The sequence below is a fragment of the Colossoma macropomum genome, unplaced genomic scaffold (genome assembly GCF_904425465.1).
Source record: "Colossoma macropomum unplaced genomic scaffold, Colossoma_macropomum, whole genome shotgun sequence".
Classification (NCBI taxonomy): Eukaryota; Metazoa; Chordata; class Actinopteri; order Characiformes; family Serrasalmidae; genus Colossoma; species Colossoma macropomum.
Genome location: NW_023494800.1, coordinates 2,076,478 through 2,092,547, shown reverse-complemented (window position 1 = coordinate 2,092,547; position 16,070 = coordinate 2,076,478). Strand labels below are relative to the sequence as shown.

Here is a 16,070-nt window from a genome sequence, read left to right as displayed (position 1 = left end):
CATGAACTCACAGTCCATGTCTGTGTGCAGAACATCTACGAACTGAGCGTCAGTCTGGTCCAGGCGGTCTTCTGGAGGCTTCCCCGTGAAGGACGGGCCTGCAGGGTCCAGAGCTGGATCAAACATGCAGAGTTCTTCAGTTAGAAACGCCCGCAAAATGGGTTCGTTCAATTTTCTATCTGCTATGTTTTATCTGATATATTTAGTATATAACAGTATGTAAACAGAAGATGCCAGGAGCCAATAGGAAAGATTTTACACTGCAAAAAAATAGTATCTTGTTAAGTAAAATGATCTTAATTCTAGGCGATATATCTAATATTTCTTATTTTGGCATAGTTGTGCACTTATTATAAGATTGTATAGCTCATTTCTGGACATTTCTTACCTGTTTTAAGTCATTTATATACTTATTATACTTATTTAAACTATAGTGGCAGATCATTTGGCTGGTTTCAAGCTCATTTCTTAAAACAAGCAAAATTCTCTCTCAATATAGAAAGATAAATTTACTTAATAGAATCACTTAAAATAAGTAGAAAATGTTTGAAAATAAGTTAAATAATCTTAAAATGAGCTACAACAATCTCAACAGGAGAAATATTAGATTCATTGACTAGATTTATGATTAATTTTACTTGACAAAATAACATTTTTTGCAGTGTATACTAAAGTGTACACTGACCAAACAAAACTTTGGAAGTAAATCTGACAGCTTCACTGACTTACATGCATTTGTTGTCATACCAATGAGAGAAAACTGATTAAAACCAACAAACATTAGATTTTGTTTTATTTGAGCGTACAAGCCCTGTAAACAGTGCTATTATTATTATTATTATTATTATTATTATTATTATTATTATTCTCAGGGGGGCTTTAGGGGCCCAACCACTAGAGGGGGCCCAAGAGACCAAGGAAGCAAGGCTGGACGTCTCTTACCTGTGATTCTGCCGATGCTGCCGTTAAATTTAGCCCCAGTGAATCCTGAGATATGAGCCCCCAGACTCACTCCAATCATGTGGATGGAGCTGAGAGACACATCTTTATCCTGCAGGAAAGAGTTTCCCCAAAAAAACAGCAGCTTCAGCACAATTACACATCACAGCACTACTAAAATACACTGAACATGTTTACGAACACTTACTGAGATCATTTCACTACAGACAGAAAACTGATAGACTGTTTATTGAAGCTCATTTATTTCTTTTTATAACAAAAAATCTGAGGTAGTACTGAAGTTAAGACCGCTAGAGCTGAGTCTGAGTCAAGACCAAAACTAAGGGGTTTTATCATTATTATTATCATTATTATTATTATTATTATTATTATTGAAAACATTATATTATTGAATAAGCCTTAACAATTACTAATTACTATTACACACACACACACACACACACACACACACACACACCCATATATATATATAACTGCTTTGTAACTGGAAGTAATGGTGCGGTTATTCTCTCTTCCTTTCTTCTTTAAAATTTCTTCAGAATCACCATCTAAATTAAAATGAACAGAAACTAAACTACATCCATTTTATGATTCAATGGAAAATGTAACACACAGTAATAATAACTATGATCTGCCCTCACGGGGTGTCTGAACTTTGGAACCAATGAACATCAAACAAACAAACAATTCAGTTAAGCCATCATGGAAAGATCAATTAGATCCTCAATCAGATTTCATTTAAACCTCCAAGCAGTGGTTTTCAACCCAGTGAGCTGTGGTGGTACTGCAGTTTTTTTTAAACACAAATAGAAACATTTACACACACACACACACACACACACACACACACACACACACACACACATTTTCTAAGCTGCTTATCCTCCTGGACCGCGGGGGGCGGTGCTGGAGCCTAACCCCTTGTCGCCCGGCCGGGGAACTGAACCCAGGCGCTTCTTACTGTGAGATAAATATTGCAGATTGCTGCTGATTGTCTTTAGTTCATTGATTGCTCTAGCAAAATTTTAGCTAGTTATATTTATATTTTTGAGAGAAATGAAATGAAGGACATACAGCGGTGAATACACAGCTCTGGCCCAATCCCATTTCACCCCTCGCCCCTACCACTCAGCCCTTAGCCCTCTGTTTTGTGTGTTCACATCTAGGGGTAGGGTGTAGATAGAGGGGTGGGGTGAAGTGTTGGGGCTACATGACCCCCCAAACGGAGGTTTTTCAGAGACTCCAAACAGAGAGTTATGAGAAAAAAAGAAAAACCAGCAAGATGGAGAACAAGAGACCAAAGAAACCCACAAATGTGAAAATTTTCTCTGTTAAAAATTACGATAACCACTGTATTATCTTAGTTTAATGTTGTTTTAGTGTATTATGGTCGTTTTCTTCATAACAAGCATAAAAAATTGCTAATAGTATGCTAATGTCTTGGTAGCTCGGAGCTAGCTTTCCCGTTCCACCTTAAATAGTCCAGCAGTTCTGACGCCTGAAGCCTCAGAAAGTAACTGCTGCACCGTTTAAAGTGGAACAGGAAAATTCAAACGAGAATCTGGAGAATATCTGACTTCAGCTTCATATCACTGAAGAATTAGGGGGGGTAAACACAGCGCATATGAATCTAAACACAGTGAATATGAATCTAAATCTGTTGAACTGAGCTGAACTCCTCAGCTTTCCTCTCTTCAGCCTGACATGCAGCACTCAGTAGCTGCCAAACCAGCTTCTCATTAGGAGAGCCAGCAAAAGACTATCCGATCACTTAAATCTGCAAAAGCTTGTGTGGTTGTTTGTTTTGCTGTGAGATGCAAAAGTTTGTGAACCTGTGACTCAGAGAAAAGAATAAGTTTTATTCTGTTTGTTTTGGTTTTGTTAATATTCAATAATAACTCCTGTTACCTCAGACGGAGGCGTCACACTCAACCAGTCTCAAAATCAACTGCTCTGGGATCGAGACAGTCTCAAGACAGGCAAGATGTGGTGGAGCTTCACGTGTCTCGAAGGAAAAATGTGCTAGCCTTCATCCTCCCAGCTCAGCAGCATCGTGTGATAGAGGGAGGCTTATGGGTAGAACTGGACACGACCAAATTAGGGGAAAATATCCAAATAAACTCCCCCAAAACCTGAAACACCTGGGTTCTATGGCATAGGCTATCATTAAAACTGGTAACTCATTCCTAAGTCTGAGTCCATCTGAGATACTGATCCGTAAAGCTCAGATTTGCCCAGGTAGTTTGCATTAATTTGTTAAACACTAACACTAGAATAAATAAATGCAAAGAAACGATCCATTGTGGTTGTTCTGTATGTGATTGTGTTAGTTTCACCATTTCCAAGTGTCTCCTTAAGGAAATCCAATACAGTTACTCCAACACCTGCTTTATCTAATCAATACTTCATTAAATTAAATCAGCTGATTGAACTAAACAAATCCATGTGATGGCTGGAGAGCAGCGAGAAGTCGGGAATCAAACTTGTGTTCTTCTAACATCTACATATTAATAACTGTATTGAACACAGCACATTCTGACTGCTGTATTTATCGCTGTTGTATTCTCCAAAATGGTCGCTTTACAGGAGAAGGAAAAAACATACTCTACTTTTAATGTGAGTCAATGGAACCAGAATTTTTTCCAAGTAATTTTGGGTCATTTCTGTTGTTCCATTCATCATGAAATTTACACACAATATATAGGATCACAGGTACTTTCACTTTATGCCAAAAACTGAAAAATGGAGATATGAGGTTTTGTTCCAACAGCAGCGACATGTTTATTTGTATTTATTCTAAAGTTATATAATATTTTTGATCACAGTTTATTTGAATGGTCCCCTATAGATGATATAACAAACTGTCTGGTGAATAGCAACAACACTAAACTAGAGTTTAGGCTTAGGAGTAGGTGTAGGTTTTGCTTTGAGGTTAGGATTAGGGTTAGATTTAATAGAATCTTTCACAAGCAGCTTCAAGTTCAGTTGCATTTAATAGGTATTTATTTAAATGTTACTTAAAGACAGACTGAGCACCTACAAAACATCTATAGTGGACCATCCAAATAAAGTGTTACCATTTTTTTTTTGTTTTCAAAAACAAAAAATAGATTTAAACAGCCCATTTTATGAAAAAAAGTTTCTTCACTTTTCTGAAATGAAAGAATTTAATATGATATTTAAACACTGTCAAAACGTTCCGGTCCATTCAGTCCATTTATGGAAACCAACCTACAAAAACAGTCAGTTCTGAATTCGCTGCTTTTGTGATGTCATGAAAATGAGCAGATTTACAAACAAATCCCCCTATTCAGCCTGCTTCAGTTTAGCCCCGCCCACTCACACTGAAGTTATAAGGAGTGTTTCAGCCTGGACTGCTTTATGAATGAAGGCAGCCAATCAGAATAGAGCTCATTTACATATATCACTCATAAACAGCCTGTTTAATTGTAAGGGATGAAAAGATTTTGTAAGAAGGTCATGTAAAAATGAACTGGGACCGTTTTTATCAGATAGAACAAATTCTATACGTGATTATTGAGTGGAAATATTAACTTCTGACACTTTTATGTTTATGTAACTTAATTTACAGTAAATTGTTACATGTAGCAAAAAAAAATCCATCACAGTCTCATGATTTCACAGCAATGCCACCACGAAGCCCTCGTTAAAAGAACACAGGTTTGGTTCCTGATTTCTGCTATTGTATTTATGCATTTTATTTTTTCATCTGAGGTCCATTTATGACACCACTTACAGGTGGTGTACAAACACGAATAGTTGGGAGCATCAGTTCTAAGCAAAATATCAATAAACATTTATTAAAAACAATAATGAAACATTTTACATTGTACTGTATTTATGTTTATTTGTTATGTTGGTTATTTGATGTGATTTTTTAATTTTTTTGCATTTATTTGATGTTTTCTACTTATATTTGCTGGCAAAAAACACACACTTACTGCCAAAATAAACAGTTTTAAACCATTTTCCTGCCTATTTGAGACTTTTGTACAGTACCGTAAATTTACTATAATTATCACACACACACACAGTACACATTAACCATGCCTCCTACTAAAGTTTCCACTCATCTGTGTTAAAAATTAACCCGGATTATAGAAGGTCTGTTTACTCAACCACTGCGCACACAGTTACTGACCGGGTTCAGACACATAATTGAAATCTAGATGGAGTGAAGCTCACTGTACTTGTACTGAGCTCAGAGGGATTTTCAGGAATGTGTCTACATGCAGTTAGTCAGTGTGACGCCTCCTGACTGACCATCTCAGATTTGCTTATTACTTTCAGAAGACGATGTCACTGTGAACAGTAGACACTGTGCAAAATGTGTGGCTTGTATCTTTATTAGTTTCTGTGATATAGAGGTTTCAAAAAATTGGGCGAGACATTAATTTTTGCCTTAAAATCCCCTAAAATGTGCAACCTTGATAAATCATAACTTTTGAACTATTAATACTAGATGCATAAAATGTTTAGGGATTATTCTTTGGATAATGTGTATTTAGGAAAAAGCAGAGGTGCAAGTTTGGAGCTCTGAATCTCTGAAAATTGAATTAGGTTTTTATTCGTATATGGTCAACAGCAACTTAAAAAAAGTGCAATAACTTAAATAAAAAATTCTTATTAAAAATAAATTTACAACAGATTTAAGAGCGGATTAATCATTGCATTCAATATACACTAACATTGAAAAGTTTTGAATCAATATTTTCAACTATTTTAAATCAACTTGGTGTTAAAAAATACATAAAATAATTATATGTTGGAAGAAAATTCTAAAATGAGTGAGAAAGTTGTTTTTTTATCAATAATTATTTTATAATAAAATTACCATCCAGAATAGATTATGTTTCAAAGACTAAGATCTAATCTCAAAGGATATAACTTGAAAAAGAAATGAAAGTAAATGCATAATTACACTATATTATCGATCATTTTATTCATTTTTTTGTTCACTGAATTTTGCAAATATTTAATAAAACCTCTTCTGCCTTTTGGTGAGTAACTTGTAATATTTAAATACATGCTATAGACGTTATTGTTGTATCTAAAATAACAAAGATGGTTCAAAATGGCAAGTGAACCCAGACTTTGGAGCAGTAGTTTTATAACATGAAGAAAAGACATCAGGCAAAAGAGTTAACTGTGCTCATTCAGGTTCCCACCTATGCTTTAGAACCGCAACCCACAAAAGGAGGAAGTCTAACCACATAGATGAGAAACAATGATTTACTCCAGTGACAGTTTAAAGGTTATTTGAGGAAAAGCCTCATATGATTTCTTTCTGTTCGTGTTTCTGCAGCACTAGCTTGTGACATATTTATCCACACGCCCTAACATGGTGATTCCCAACATTACTTATTTGAACACTTTCATTTCTCTCAACTACCAGCAAATTGATAAGCCTTTCGTCAGCTGGATCCTGCATTCTAGGGAAACTTACAGAGTCAGAATATTACATGAAATGGTTATGAATTCACTGCCTGATGACTGAGACACTGTTTTATGATAGTTTTGAGAACTTAAACTCCATTCGTGGTGGAGGGATACATGCAGGGCGCTGTGAGGCAAAATAGTCCCCAAAGAAAACTTATTATTTCAGATTTCCCACTATTTTCCATCATCAACATTCCATATAAACTCAGAAGACTCGTGTAGGTTCACTGGTGGTTCTGGATAGTAAATAAAATGTCTATATCTGTGTTGTAGTCATGGTGACCCCTGGTTCCTATCACCACCACTGTAAAGACATCTGAACCATTTCACACCAAACCACTCTGAATCACTTAATTATGCAGAAACTGTGAAAAATTGGTGGAATTCCACTTTAGGTATCTCTAATAGACCTGATTAAAAATGGACAAAAGCTAAGAAACAGCTGACAGCTTTAGTAGGTGATATGATTTTTTGTTGCTGGGTTTTTTTTTTTTTTAATGAATTTACATCAAACAGAACTTGTTATAATATCACAAGAGATGGCAATACTGTGTATACAGGCATTAAATTGGGATTTTGGTGGTGGGGAAGCCCTATTTTGTCCATGTCTGTCAACAATGAGGGAGTTCTCAGGACTGATATTATGGACATGTGATTAAAACTGTTAAAAATGTGTTTGTCATAATGGCTTAACTTATTCATTTGTCTGTTTTGGCCAGCAATTATATTAAAATATCTTCTTTTCAGACAAAAATGATTTAAAAACATGCCTAGTGTGACCACAACCCCCACTAACCTCTTTTCACAGAAGCCATAATATGCAGTTTTCACCTGTTTTGGAGGCTCCAGAGTTGAACTATGTATGTTTTTCTTCAATAATATCAACATAATATCTCTAATATGGAAATGTGAATGATTTTACAAAACCAGAAGTAAACTGGATTTTCATCCTCCTAGGTGAGCAAGCAATTATATTGTGTATAAATGCTATTAAAACACAATATATACACATTATATACTCTTATAATATCTTCTTTTCTGACAACAAAACATGCCTAGTGTGATAAAAATTGACAAATAATGGAGATACATGTCTTTGCACAGTGATGACATGCAGTGTCGGTCACAAGCTTCAAGGAAAACATGAAATGTTTTTTAGGACCTTCGGATGTCCGTGTTTAATCTAGAACTGCCAAAACGTGCCATTAGCTTAGCGCTAACTGACTACTTGAATCCCATAGGGATGCTAGCAGATTAGCGTTATCGTAGAGATGGTTTTCCTCATGTTTTGACATTTATCACCCAAAATCGAGGGCCTAACTCTAAAAATCACACTTCACCATATTGCATTACAGCTTCTACTGCTTACATCTGCAAATGTGAACACGTGATTAACTTTAAAATGAGGATCCTCTGCTCTTCAGACAGCCTGGATTCATATTAAATGCAGAGCGCTAGACTCAGGTACAGCTGATTTAGTTTGGAGTGGCTTTTAGGGCAGCAGAAACTAAAGGCCTTAAAGCTGTACATGAACTGGAAGCATGAACTGAAATACATTTAAAAAGCCCAGAAATTTGTAGGCACCGTGTGTTAAATCGGTGTGTTCTGTGTGTAATGAGGGGGAGCGTTAGTGGGAGGAGAATGCAGCTTTCAGATGAGCTAAAGCTTAAAGTTGTAGCATTACATGGTAAACGAGGACTCGATTTGCCCCCATAATTCCTACCTGCAGCTTCCGGATGAAGTCGGTCAGGATTTCGGCCACTTGCCGTGTGTTCTCCACCACTTTCAGGTAGTTGATGTTGGTGGCCCCTCGGTTCCAGTCCACCACGATGATGTTGACGTCTTCACGAGTCAGGATGGCCTCCACCACCCAGTTCATCCAGATCGGTGGAGAGCCGGTGGGCCGGTAGCCGTGGATGATGAAGATGGTGGGACGAGTCACGTTCAGTAAAGGCTCACTGAAGGGGTCTTCTGAGTTGAGCAGGTGGCCACAGTTGGCATTAACCCGAGTGTAGAGCAGAAGCCGGACTTGGAGAGTCGATCCAATGATGGAGTGTTTGAGGTCGAGATCGGTGATGTTCTCACATGGCTGAGCTGCAGGACGAGCAGAGAGAACGTGTGTTGAAAAACATGCTGTGTGGACGTATGGACGCTTGAAGGATGGTAGGTACAGAGTGATCGGTGTACATATTATAATTTTTAGATTTATCTTTATTGGAAACCCCTACAGTGTACTTCCACTCGCTGGCCACTTTATTAGAAACACCAACCTTGTACCTTTATTCCTAGGCCACTATATTAGAAACACCAACCTTATACTTCCACTAATTGGCCGCTTTATTAGAAACACCTACTTTTTATGTTCACTCACTGGCCACTTTGTAAGAAACACCCACCTTCTAATTCCACTAAGTGGCCAATTTATTGGAAACACCTACTTTTTATGTTCACTCACTGGCCACTTCATTAGATACACCCACCTTCTAATTCCACTAAGTGGCCACTATATTAGAAACACCTACCTTATGCTTCCACTCACTGGCCACTTTATTAGAAACGTCTACTTTTTATGTTTACTCACTGGCCACTTTATTAGAAACACCTACTTTGTACTGTTGCTCACTGGCCACTTTATTAGAAACGCCTACCTTGTACTTCCATTCACTGAACACTATATTAGAATTACTAGAATTACTGGAATACCATGATGATACTAGGAACTTCAGACACTTTGTAAGATAATGACCCTCCACCAGCTGAGCTGTAAGAGACACCTGCAGTTTGCAGTAAGCCTGCCTCAGCTGAGTGAGGTGGTCTGAATAGGCTATGACTCCTTAACAGATCAGTAAGATCTGCCAGAGCTCAGCCATTAAGAGCTCTAAATATCATAAGCAAAAGTCCTGCATCTACTGAAAGCTCAACAGGAAGCCAGTGTAAACTGAATGAGAGCACAGTAATGCACTCAAACTCTCTATTTCTGGTGAGCACACTGGCTGCTGCATTCTAAACTGGTTGAAGCCAATTTAGTGAAACAGAAGGACAACAGCAGCCAGTAACATATTACAGCAGTCTAAGCTGGTAGATCTGAAAATTTATATTGTTGTGACTGATATTAGACTCAAATGATAAATTAGCATCCGGTGTAACACCCAGATCTGTAACTCTGTTGGTAGGGCAGAAAAACATTAAGGTCAAAGATCTCAGACTCCAGGCCCAACGGCGAATCTTTCAGTTTATCAGAATTCAGCAGAAGGAAGTCCTTATCATCCAGGCTTTTATGTATTTAATACAATCTTCCATTACGTGTAACCGTGCCAGTGACTCTAGCCAAGCTGACACATATAACTGAGTATCGTCAGCATAAGAGCAAAGGGCAACAAAGTTTGTGTCCTAGTGTCTGTAAGTGGAGAGAGAACAGCAGAGGCCCTAAAACAGAGCCTTGTGGGACACCATATTGTACTTTAAGTACTTTACGTTTAGAAACCTCTGCGTTTACAATAAAACAATGGTAGCGGTCTGTTAAGATCTGTCATTCATAAACTATGATAATGCTTTTCAGTTTTTGCTAAATTTTAGCACTGTATTTTAAATGAAAGGATTCTTACACTCATGACGTAATGCCTATAAAACAGCATGGTTCCTGGGACCAAGCAGTTCTTTTTTTAATTCTAATTCTGTTTCTCATGGTATACAGGACCTGGCAGTTCTAAGTTCAATGTATGTCATTTGCTGAGTGCTTAAGATTGCTTTGAAAGAAACGTTTAAAATCGAAAACACTAAATAAATAATAATTCTATTGTGGTTTGTGTCACTATGTGCAGAACAGAACGGTCTGATGGGAACATGTTCTATCAATGAAAGACATTAATTTAGTGAAGAGTAATCAGGAAACATGGGCACATGAACTTCATTAATGATAAATTATTAACTTTATAAAGCATTGGTTATTTAACTTTAATAATTAACTTGCTTAATGCTAACAAATTGACTTTACAAATACTAACTTAAATACATTGCAAAACCATGATATTGCAATATATTTGGAAAATAAAATATATTGAAAAATATGCATGAAAATAAGTTAAGACAAACAAAAAAATCAGTTTGAATCTCAAAAACACTTTCGTCCTCTTCCACTATTTACAGTGACAGGCTGTAGTCCAAATTGTGTGGTTTCTGCACAATTAATTAACCCCACCTTTACCTTCTATCACTGGGCAAAGTGGTCAACCATCCAAAAATATCCATCCAGGAGCAGATCTGTGGTCAGAAACTGAATACTAATGAAGGACTATAGGATAGCTAATACAAACTGCACATCAACAGAAGGACTACAGTCTCTAACTGTAGAGCAGCAGGGTGGGGTTTCCAATAAAGTGGCCGGGGGAGTATAGAAACCAAAACCAGGGCAGCGGCTGTCACCCACTCATCACGTCATCAGCAAATGATGAAAATCACTTTTCCATGGGGTGTGTTTTCTGAGTAAATGAGGTATAGAGGTTTGTGGTTCTGGCATCACATTTTATTTTAACACAACATTTACAGTAAGTCAGCTCATAAGTGCCATGTTCACTATGACTAAGTAAAACAACCTGCCCTTTTTGTCTCCATCAGTGTTTCACAACAACTGGTGTATTTGTGGTATTGTATGTTGGTCTTTTGCAGATGGTAACCACAGGGTGGTGAAAAGGGCACTGCAGTGACCAGGAGCTGCTCCAGAGCTGTATTTTCCCCTCCAATGCAGAAATAAAACCTTCAGCAGAAGTCACTGCCGGCCACGGAGCACAAGCAGAGTTTTGGTTCAGCATGAGGAACAGAAAGGGGAATACCAAGACTTCGGTTTCTGAACGAAGGAAGAGAAGACTAGCCGCGTTTCAGGGTCTTCTCACCGAGCCTGAGCAGTGAGGGCTGTGTGTTATGTGTCCTAGCAGGAGAACAGAAGTATAGCGGTTCATTGTTCTCCATCAAAAAAATGAAGCAGATTAAATTTGTACTGGTTTTAAAGGTTTTAATGAGGCAGCACCTTCATGTGTCAGGAGTTTCATTTTACCTATGCTTTAATATCTACATTGTCTTATGCAAAACTCCTCTGTTTACATGTTTTGTTGATTTTAATGTTTAATTCAACAAATAAATAACAATTGTTTAATAAAATGAGCATAAATATGCCATATTTACGTAAGCTTACATAAGTAATGGCACATAAGTTTGTTCTCTATAAGGATTTTACTTTATTAGTAAAACAGAAAATCAATCAATTTGATTTAAATTTGATTTCCTTTTCTATTTTAATGCTTTTTTTCACATGCACTGCACATTTGCACAAACTATAAGAGCAAAAGTATGTGGACACCTGACCATCACACCTATATGAGCTTGTTGGACGTCCCTCTCCAAAACCATGGGCATTAATTTGGAGTTGCCCCATTTTGCGGCTGTCACAGCTTCCACTCTTCTGGGAAGCTTTCCACAAAATTTTGGAGGGAGTCTGTGGGAATTTGTGCCCATTCAGTCTAAAGAGCATTTGTGAGGTCGGACACTGACGTTGGACGAGAGGGCCTGACTCACAATCTCCATTCTAGTTCATCCCAAAGGTGTTCAGTGGGGTTGAGGTCAGGACTCTGGAGTTGCTCCACACCAAACTGGTCACACCAGTAGCATCAACATCACCCTTCACTGGAACTGAGGGGCCCAAACCCTGAAAACCAGCCCCAGCTCATCATCCCTCCTCCACCAAACTTTACTGTTAGTACTATGCATTCCGGTAGGTAACGTTCTCCTGAAATCCACCAAACCCAGATTCATCATCAGACTGACAGACAGAGAAGCTGATTCATCACTCCAGAGAACACGGTTCCACTGCTCCAGAGTCCAGCGGCGGCGCTTTACACCACTCCAGCCGACACTTGGCATTATGCATAGTGACCTTGGGCTTTTATGCAGCTGCTGACGTTGCCTCCAGAGGCAATTTGTGACTCTGTGGTGAGTGATGCAACAGAGAGCAGATGATTTTTACATGCTTCAGCCCTCGCCGGCTCCTCTCCGTGAGTTTGTGTGGTCTACTGCATCGTGACTGAGCTGCTGTAGCTTCTAGATGCTTCTATTTCACAATAATAGCACTTACAGTTGAATTTCACAATACGTTTCACAAGCTGACTTGTGGCAAAGGTGACATCCTATGACAGTGTCATGTTTAAAGTCACTGAGCTCTTCAGTGCGACCCTCTGCTGCCAGTGTTTGTCTATGGAGATTGTACAGCTCTGTGCTTGCCTTAGACATACAATAAATATCAATACTATATTTACACATAATGTATATACTGTTTATATGTACATACACACACAGGTAGGTAGGTAGGTAGGTAGGTAGGTCGATAGATAGATAGATAGATAGAATGCATTAGGTACAGTCTTACCTTTGCACACTGCAAATGATGCGAACATCATGGCTAAAAGCCAGCAGCAATGGGACGACCTGCAGAGCTGCAAAATAAATGGAAGAAGAAATAAAGATGTAAATGGGAATCAGTCTTCAGTTTGGGGTTCTCCATCCTAGAACACACCCTCTTCATTCATACATACATAAATCACCACACACTTCCCTTAATCTCTCTAACAGACTGTATTATGTGACACTGTTACCTATAAACATAGACTAAAGTACCTAAAGTACATTATCATAAACACTTAAAAAAGAGGGTTCTTCAAGGGATCTTTAGTAAAGAAAATGGTTCTATATAGAAACCTTGAGAGGAACCAAAATTCAAAAGGGAAACCCATCCTCCTCTGATCGACACCAGATAGCAAACAATAACACAAGAGCAAAATGAACAGAGAATAAGGTTTTAACATAAGCATAAAATATTAAAATACAGAAAAATATAAAAACAGACATTTTGGGTACTATATAGAACACTTTTCAAAAAGGTTTTATAAAGAAACATTTACAACACATACTTCATCAATCTGAAGAATCCGTTCATGATGCAAAGAATGCTTTAATCCTGTAAAAGGTTCTTTGAGTGTTCATGGTTGTATATAGAACCATTTTCTTTACTAAAGAACCTTTGAAGAACCATAATTTTTAAGAGTGTTGTTAACAATAGCAGCAGCAGCAATGCTGATGTCTGAACTTTGGAAATAGTTTTGTCTATTTTGGGTGAGATATGAACATCCCTCACAGTCCCTTATAGTCCCTTACAGTCCCCTATAGAGCCTTACAGTCCCCTATTAGTCCCTTACAGTCCCCTATGGTTCCTTACAGTCCCCTATAGTGCCTTACAGTCCCCTATAGTCCCCTACAGTTCCTTATAGTCCCCTATAGTCTCTTACAGTCCCTTACAGTCCCCTATAGTGCCTTACAGTCCCCTATAGTCTCATATAGTCCCCTATAGTCCCCTATAGTCTCATATAGTCCCCTATAGTCCCTTACAGTCCACTATAGTCCCTTATATTCCCTTACAGTCCCCTGATGTCCCTTACAGTCCCTTGGGGCAGTCATGGGCTGGAGGTCAGGGTACCCACCCGGAAGGTCGCCGCTTCAATCCCCTGAGCCAACAGTACGCGACAGAAGTGCCCTTGAGCAAGGCAACTAACTCCCAACTGCTCCCTGGGCACTGTGGAAAGGGCTGCCCACCACTCCAGGCAAGTGTGCTCACTGACCCCTAGTGTGTGTGCATTCGCTAGTGTGTATGTGGTGTTTCACTGCACCGACAGGTTAAATGCAGAGGTGAAATTTCCCCTTTGTGGGACTAATAAGGGTCAACTTAACTTACAGCCCCCTATAGTCCCTTACATTAGCCACATAGCTTTAGTGTTTAACTAAAAAAGCCATTGAACACGTCTTGGCTGAGTGAGGGTACTGCAGTACTATCACTTTAAATCAGTTGAATTAAACCACAACACCATATCAAATCAGGACTTTACCTTGTCTTACAAGGCCAGACTTGTACTCATAATGAAAGTACACATCTTGGGACATGTCAAAACTCTAAACATTTAGTGTTGGACTGCAGCCAACAAGGGTAAACCCTGCCCCAAATTCCTAGTCTGGGCTCCGTTAACATCCAGATTCCAATCAATAACTCAAGCATCATAAGCCAGGAGAAAAGCTATTGTTAGCTAATGATCATGCTCATCATTAATGTTTCGGGAAAAAGGGTAAACACTGGACATGGGACTCACGTCTACGTGCTAACTTGGAGTCATTTGGGGAGCTTCAGTCACTAACATCACAAGCACACTAGCGCCCCCTAGTGTGAGCTCCACCTCTACTAGGTGTTGGGCTTGGTTAGAAATTTTCCATTCAGTTCCCCCGAAATTTAGCCCAAAAGTTCTCATGGTTGTCCCCAGATGTCCTCATGTGCAATGAGACTTGACCTACACTGTATGTCCAAACGTATCCAGACAGTCCTTCTAATGAAATCAGCTGCACCCATTACTGATACAGGTGTTTAATTGGGGTATAATCTCCATAGAAAAGCACTGACATATAGAATGGGACACTTTGGAGCAGCTGCACATGAGCCTAAGGTCACCATGTCCAATGCCAAGTGTGGGCTAGAGGGGTATAAAGCCCCCCAGCATTGGGCTGTGGAGCAGTGGGACTGTGCTGTCTGGAGTGATGGAACTCCATCCAATACCTTTGGGATGAGTTGAAGTGATCCAGAGCTGACCATCCAACATCAGTACCCGACCTTACTCATGCTCAATCAAATCCTCACAGCAATGTTCCAACATCTAGTGTAAAGCCTTCCCAGAAGAGTAGAGGCTGTACAAACTCACTATTAACACTTAATGTCAGAAGAAACGCTGCAGTTCCAGTCTTACTTTTCAGTTCCTGTGGGACAGAATGCTAGTTTCAACAGTTTCTGTTTAGCTAATCACAGGACGCCCACTCCTGTTTCTTTGTCCTCTTTGGGTCTGTATTTTCTTTTTCCTACTTCTACTGAAAAAGCCTCTGGATTCTCTGGCTACATGAGCAGACAGCATGTTTTGCACTCATACTGAAACCAGCAATCATCTGTTTAAAATTTCTGTTTGAGTGAGACTCGTGGGAGGCTGCAGCGTCGAAGCCAAACCTGTTCCTCCAGAATGATCACCACCCTGGAGCTGTTTACCTCATGCTGGGTTTCCTGCCCTCCCCACAAAACATGAAAGGTTTTCAAATGAAAGAATGAAAGGCTTTGTGATCCAGTGGTTCACCCAGAAATCTAATTCATATCATTTTCCCCCTCATAGCAGCAAATATAGACAGAGTTGGTGCTGCTTTACACTCAAAAAATGATGTGTTAAATAACACCACACTTACTTGTGTTACCCATTTAACACTTTTTGTGTGATGTTGTTATCTGATTTAACACATTCTGTGTCAAAATTAACTCGAGATGTGTCGTCTCCAGCTGAGCACACTGATGTGTCTAGTTAGAGCAGGGCTCTAAACTCAACCACTAAAAGGGCCACAATTAAAAACCTCTACAAATCTGTGGGCCAGAGAATGTCTGTGGTTTCATTTGATTGCTAAATAACATTTTTCTATAACCTCAGCTGGCCATTGTTTATCCAAAACACTAACATCAAAATAAAGGCAGTTGTAGTGAATCTTGAAATATTACATAATAAATACTTGAAATATCCAAAAGATTATAAATA

General features: G+C 38.7%; 1 protein-coding gene across 1 annotated transcript in view; it reads right to left on the bottom strand.

Annotated features, from left to right (window-relative positions):
* Positions 1-16,070, bottom strand: part of lipia (lipase, member Ia) — a 35,738-nt gene that overhangs the window by 9,907 nt on the left and 9,761 nt on the right. Inside the window, exons 2-5 of the mRNA XM_036588517.1 lie at positions 12,836-12,902; positions 8,144-8,514; positions 943-1,051; positions 12-113 (exon numbers count right to left, since the gene is read on the bottom strand). Of these exons, the coding sequence (XP_036444410.1) occupies positions 12-113; positions 943-1,051; positions 8,144-8,514; positions 12,836-12,902 (649 nt within the window). The remainder of the gene's footprint in view (positions 1-11; positions 114-942; positions 1,052-8,143; positions 8,515-12,835; positions 12,903-16,070) is intronic.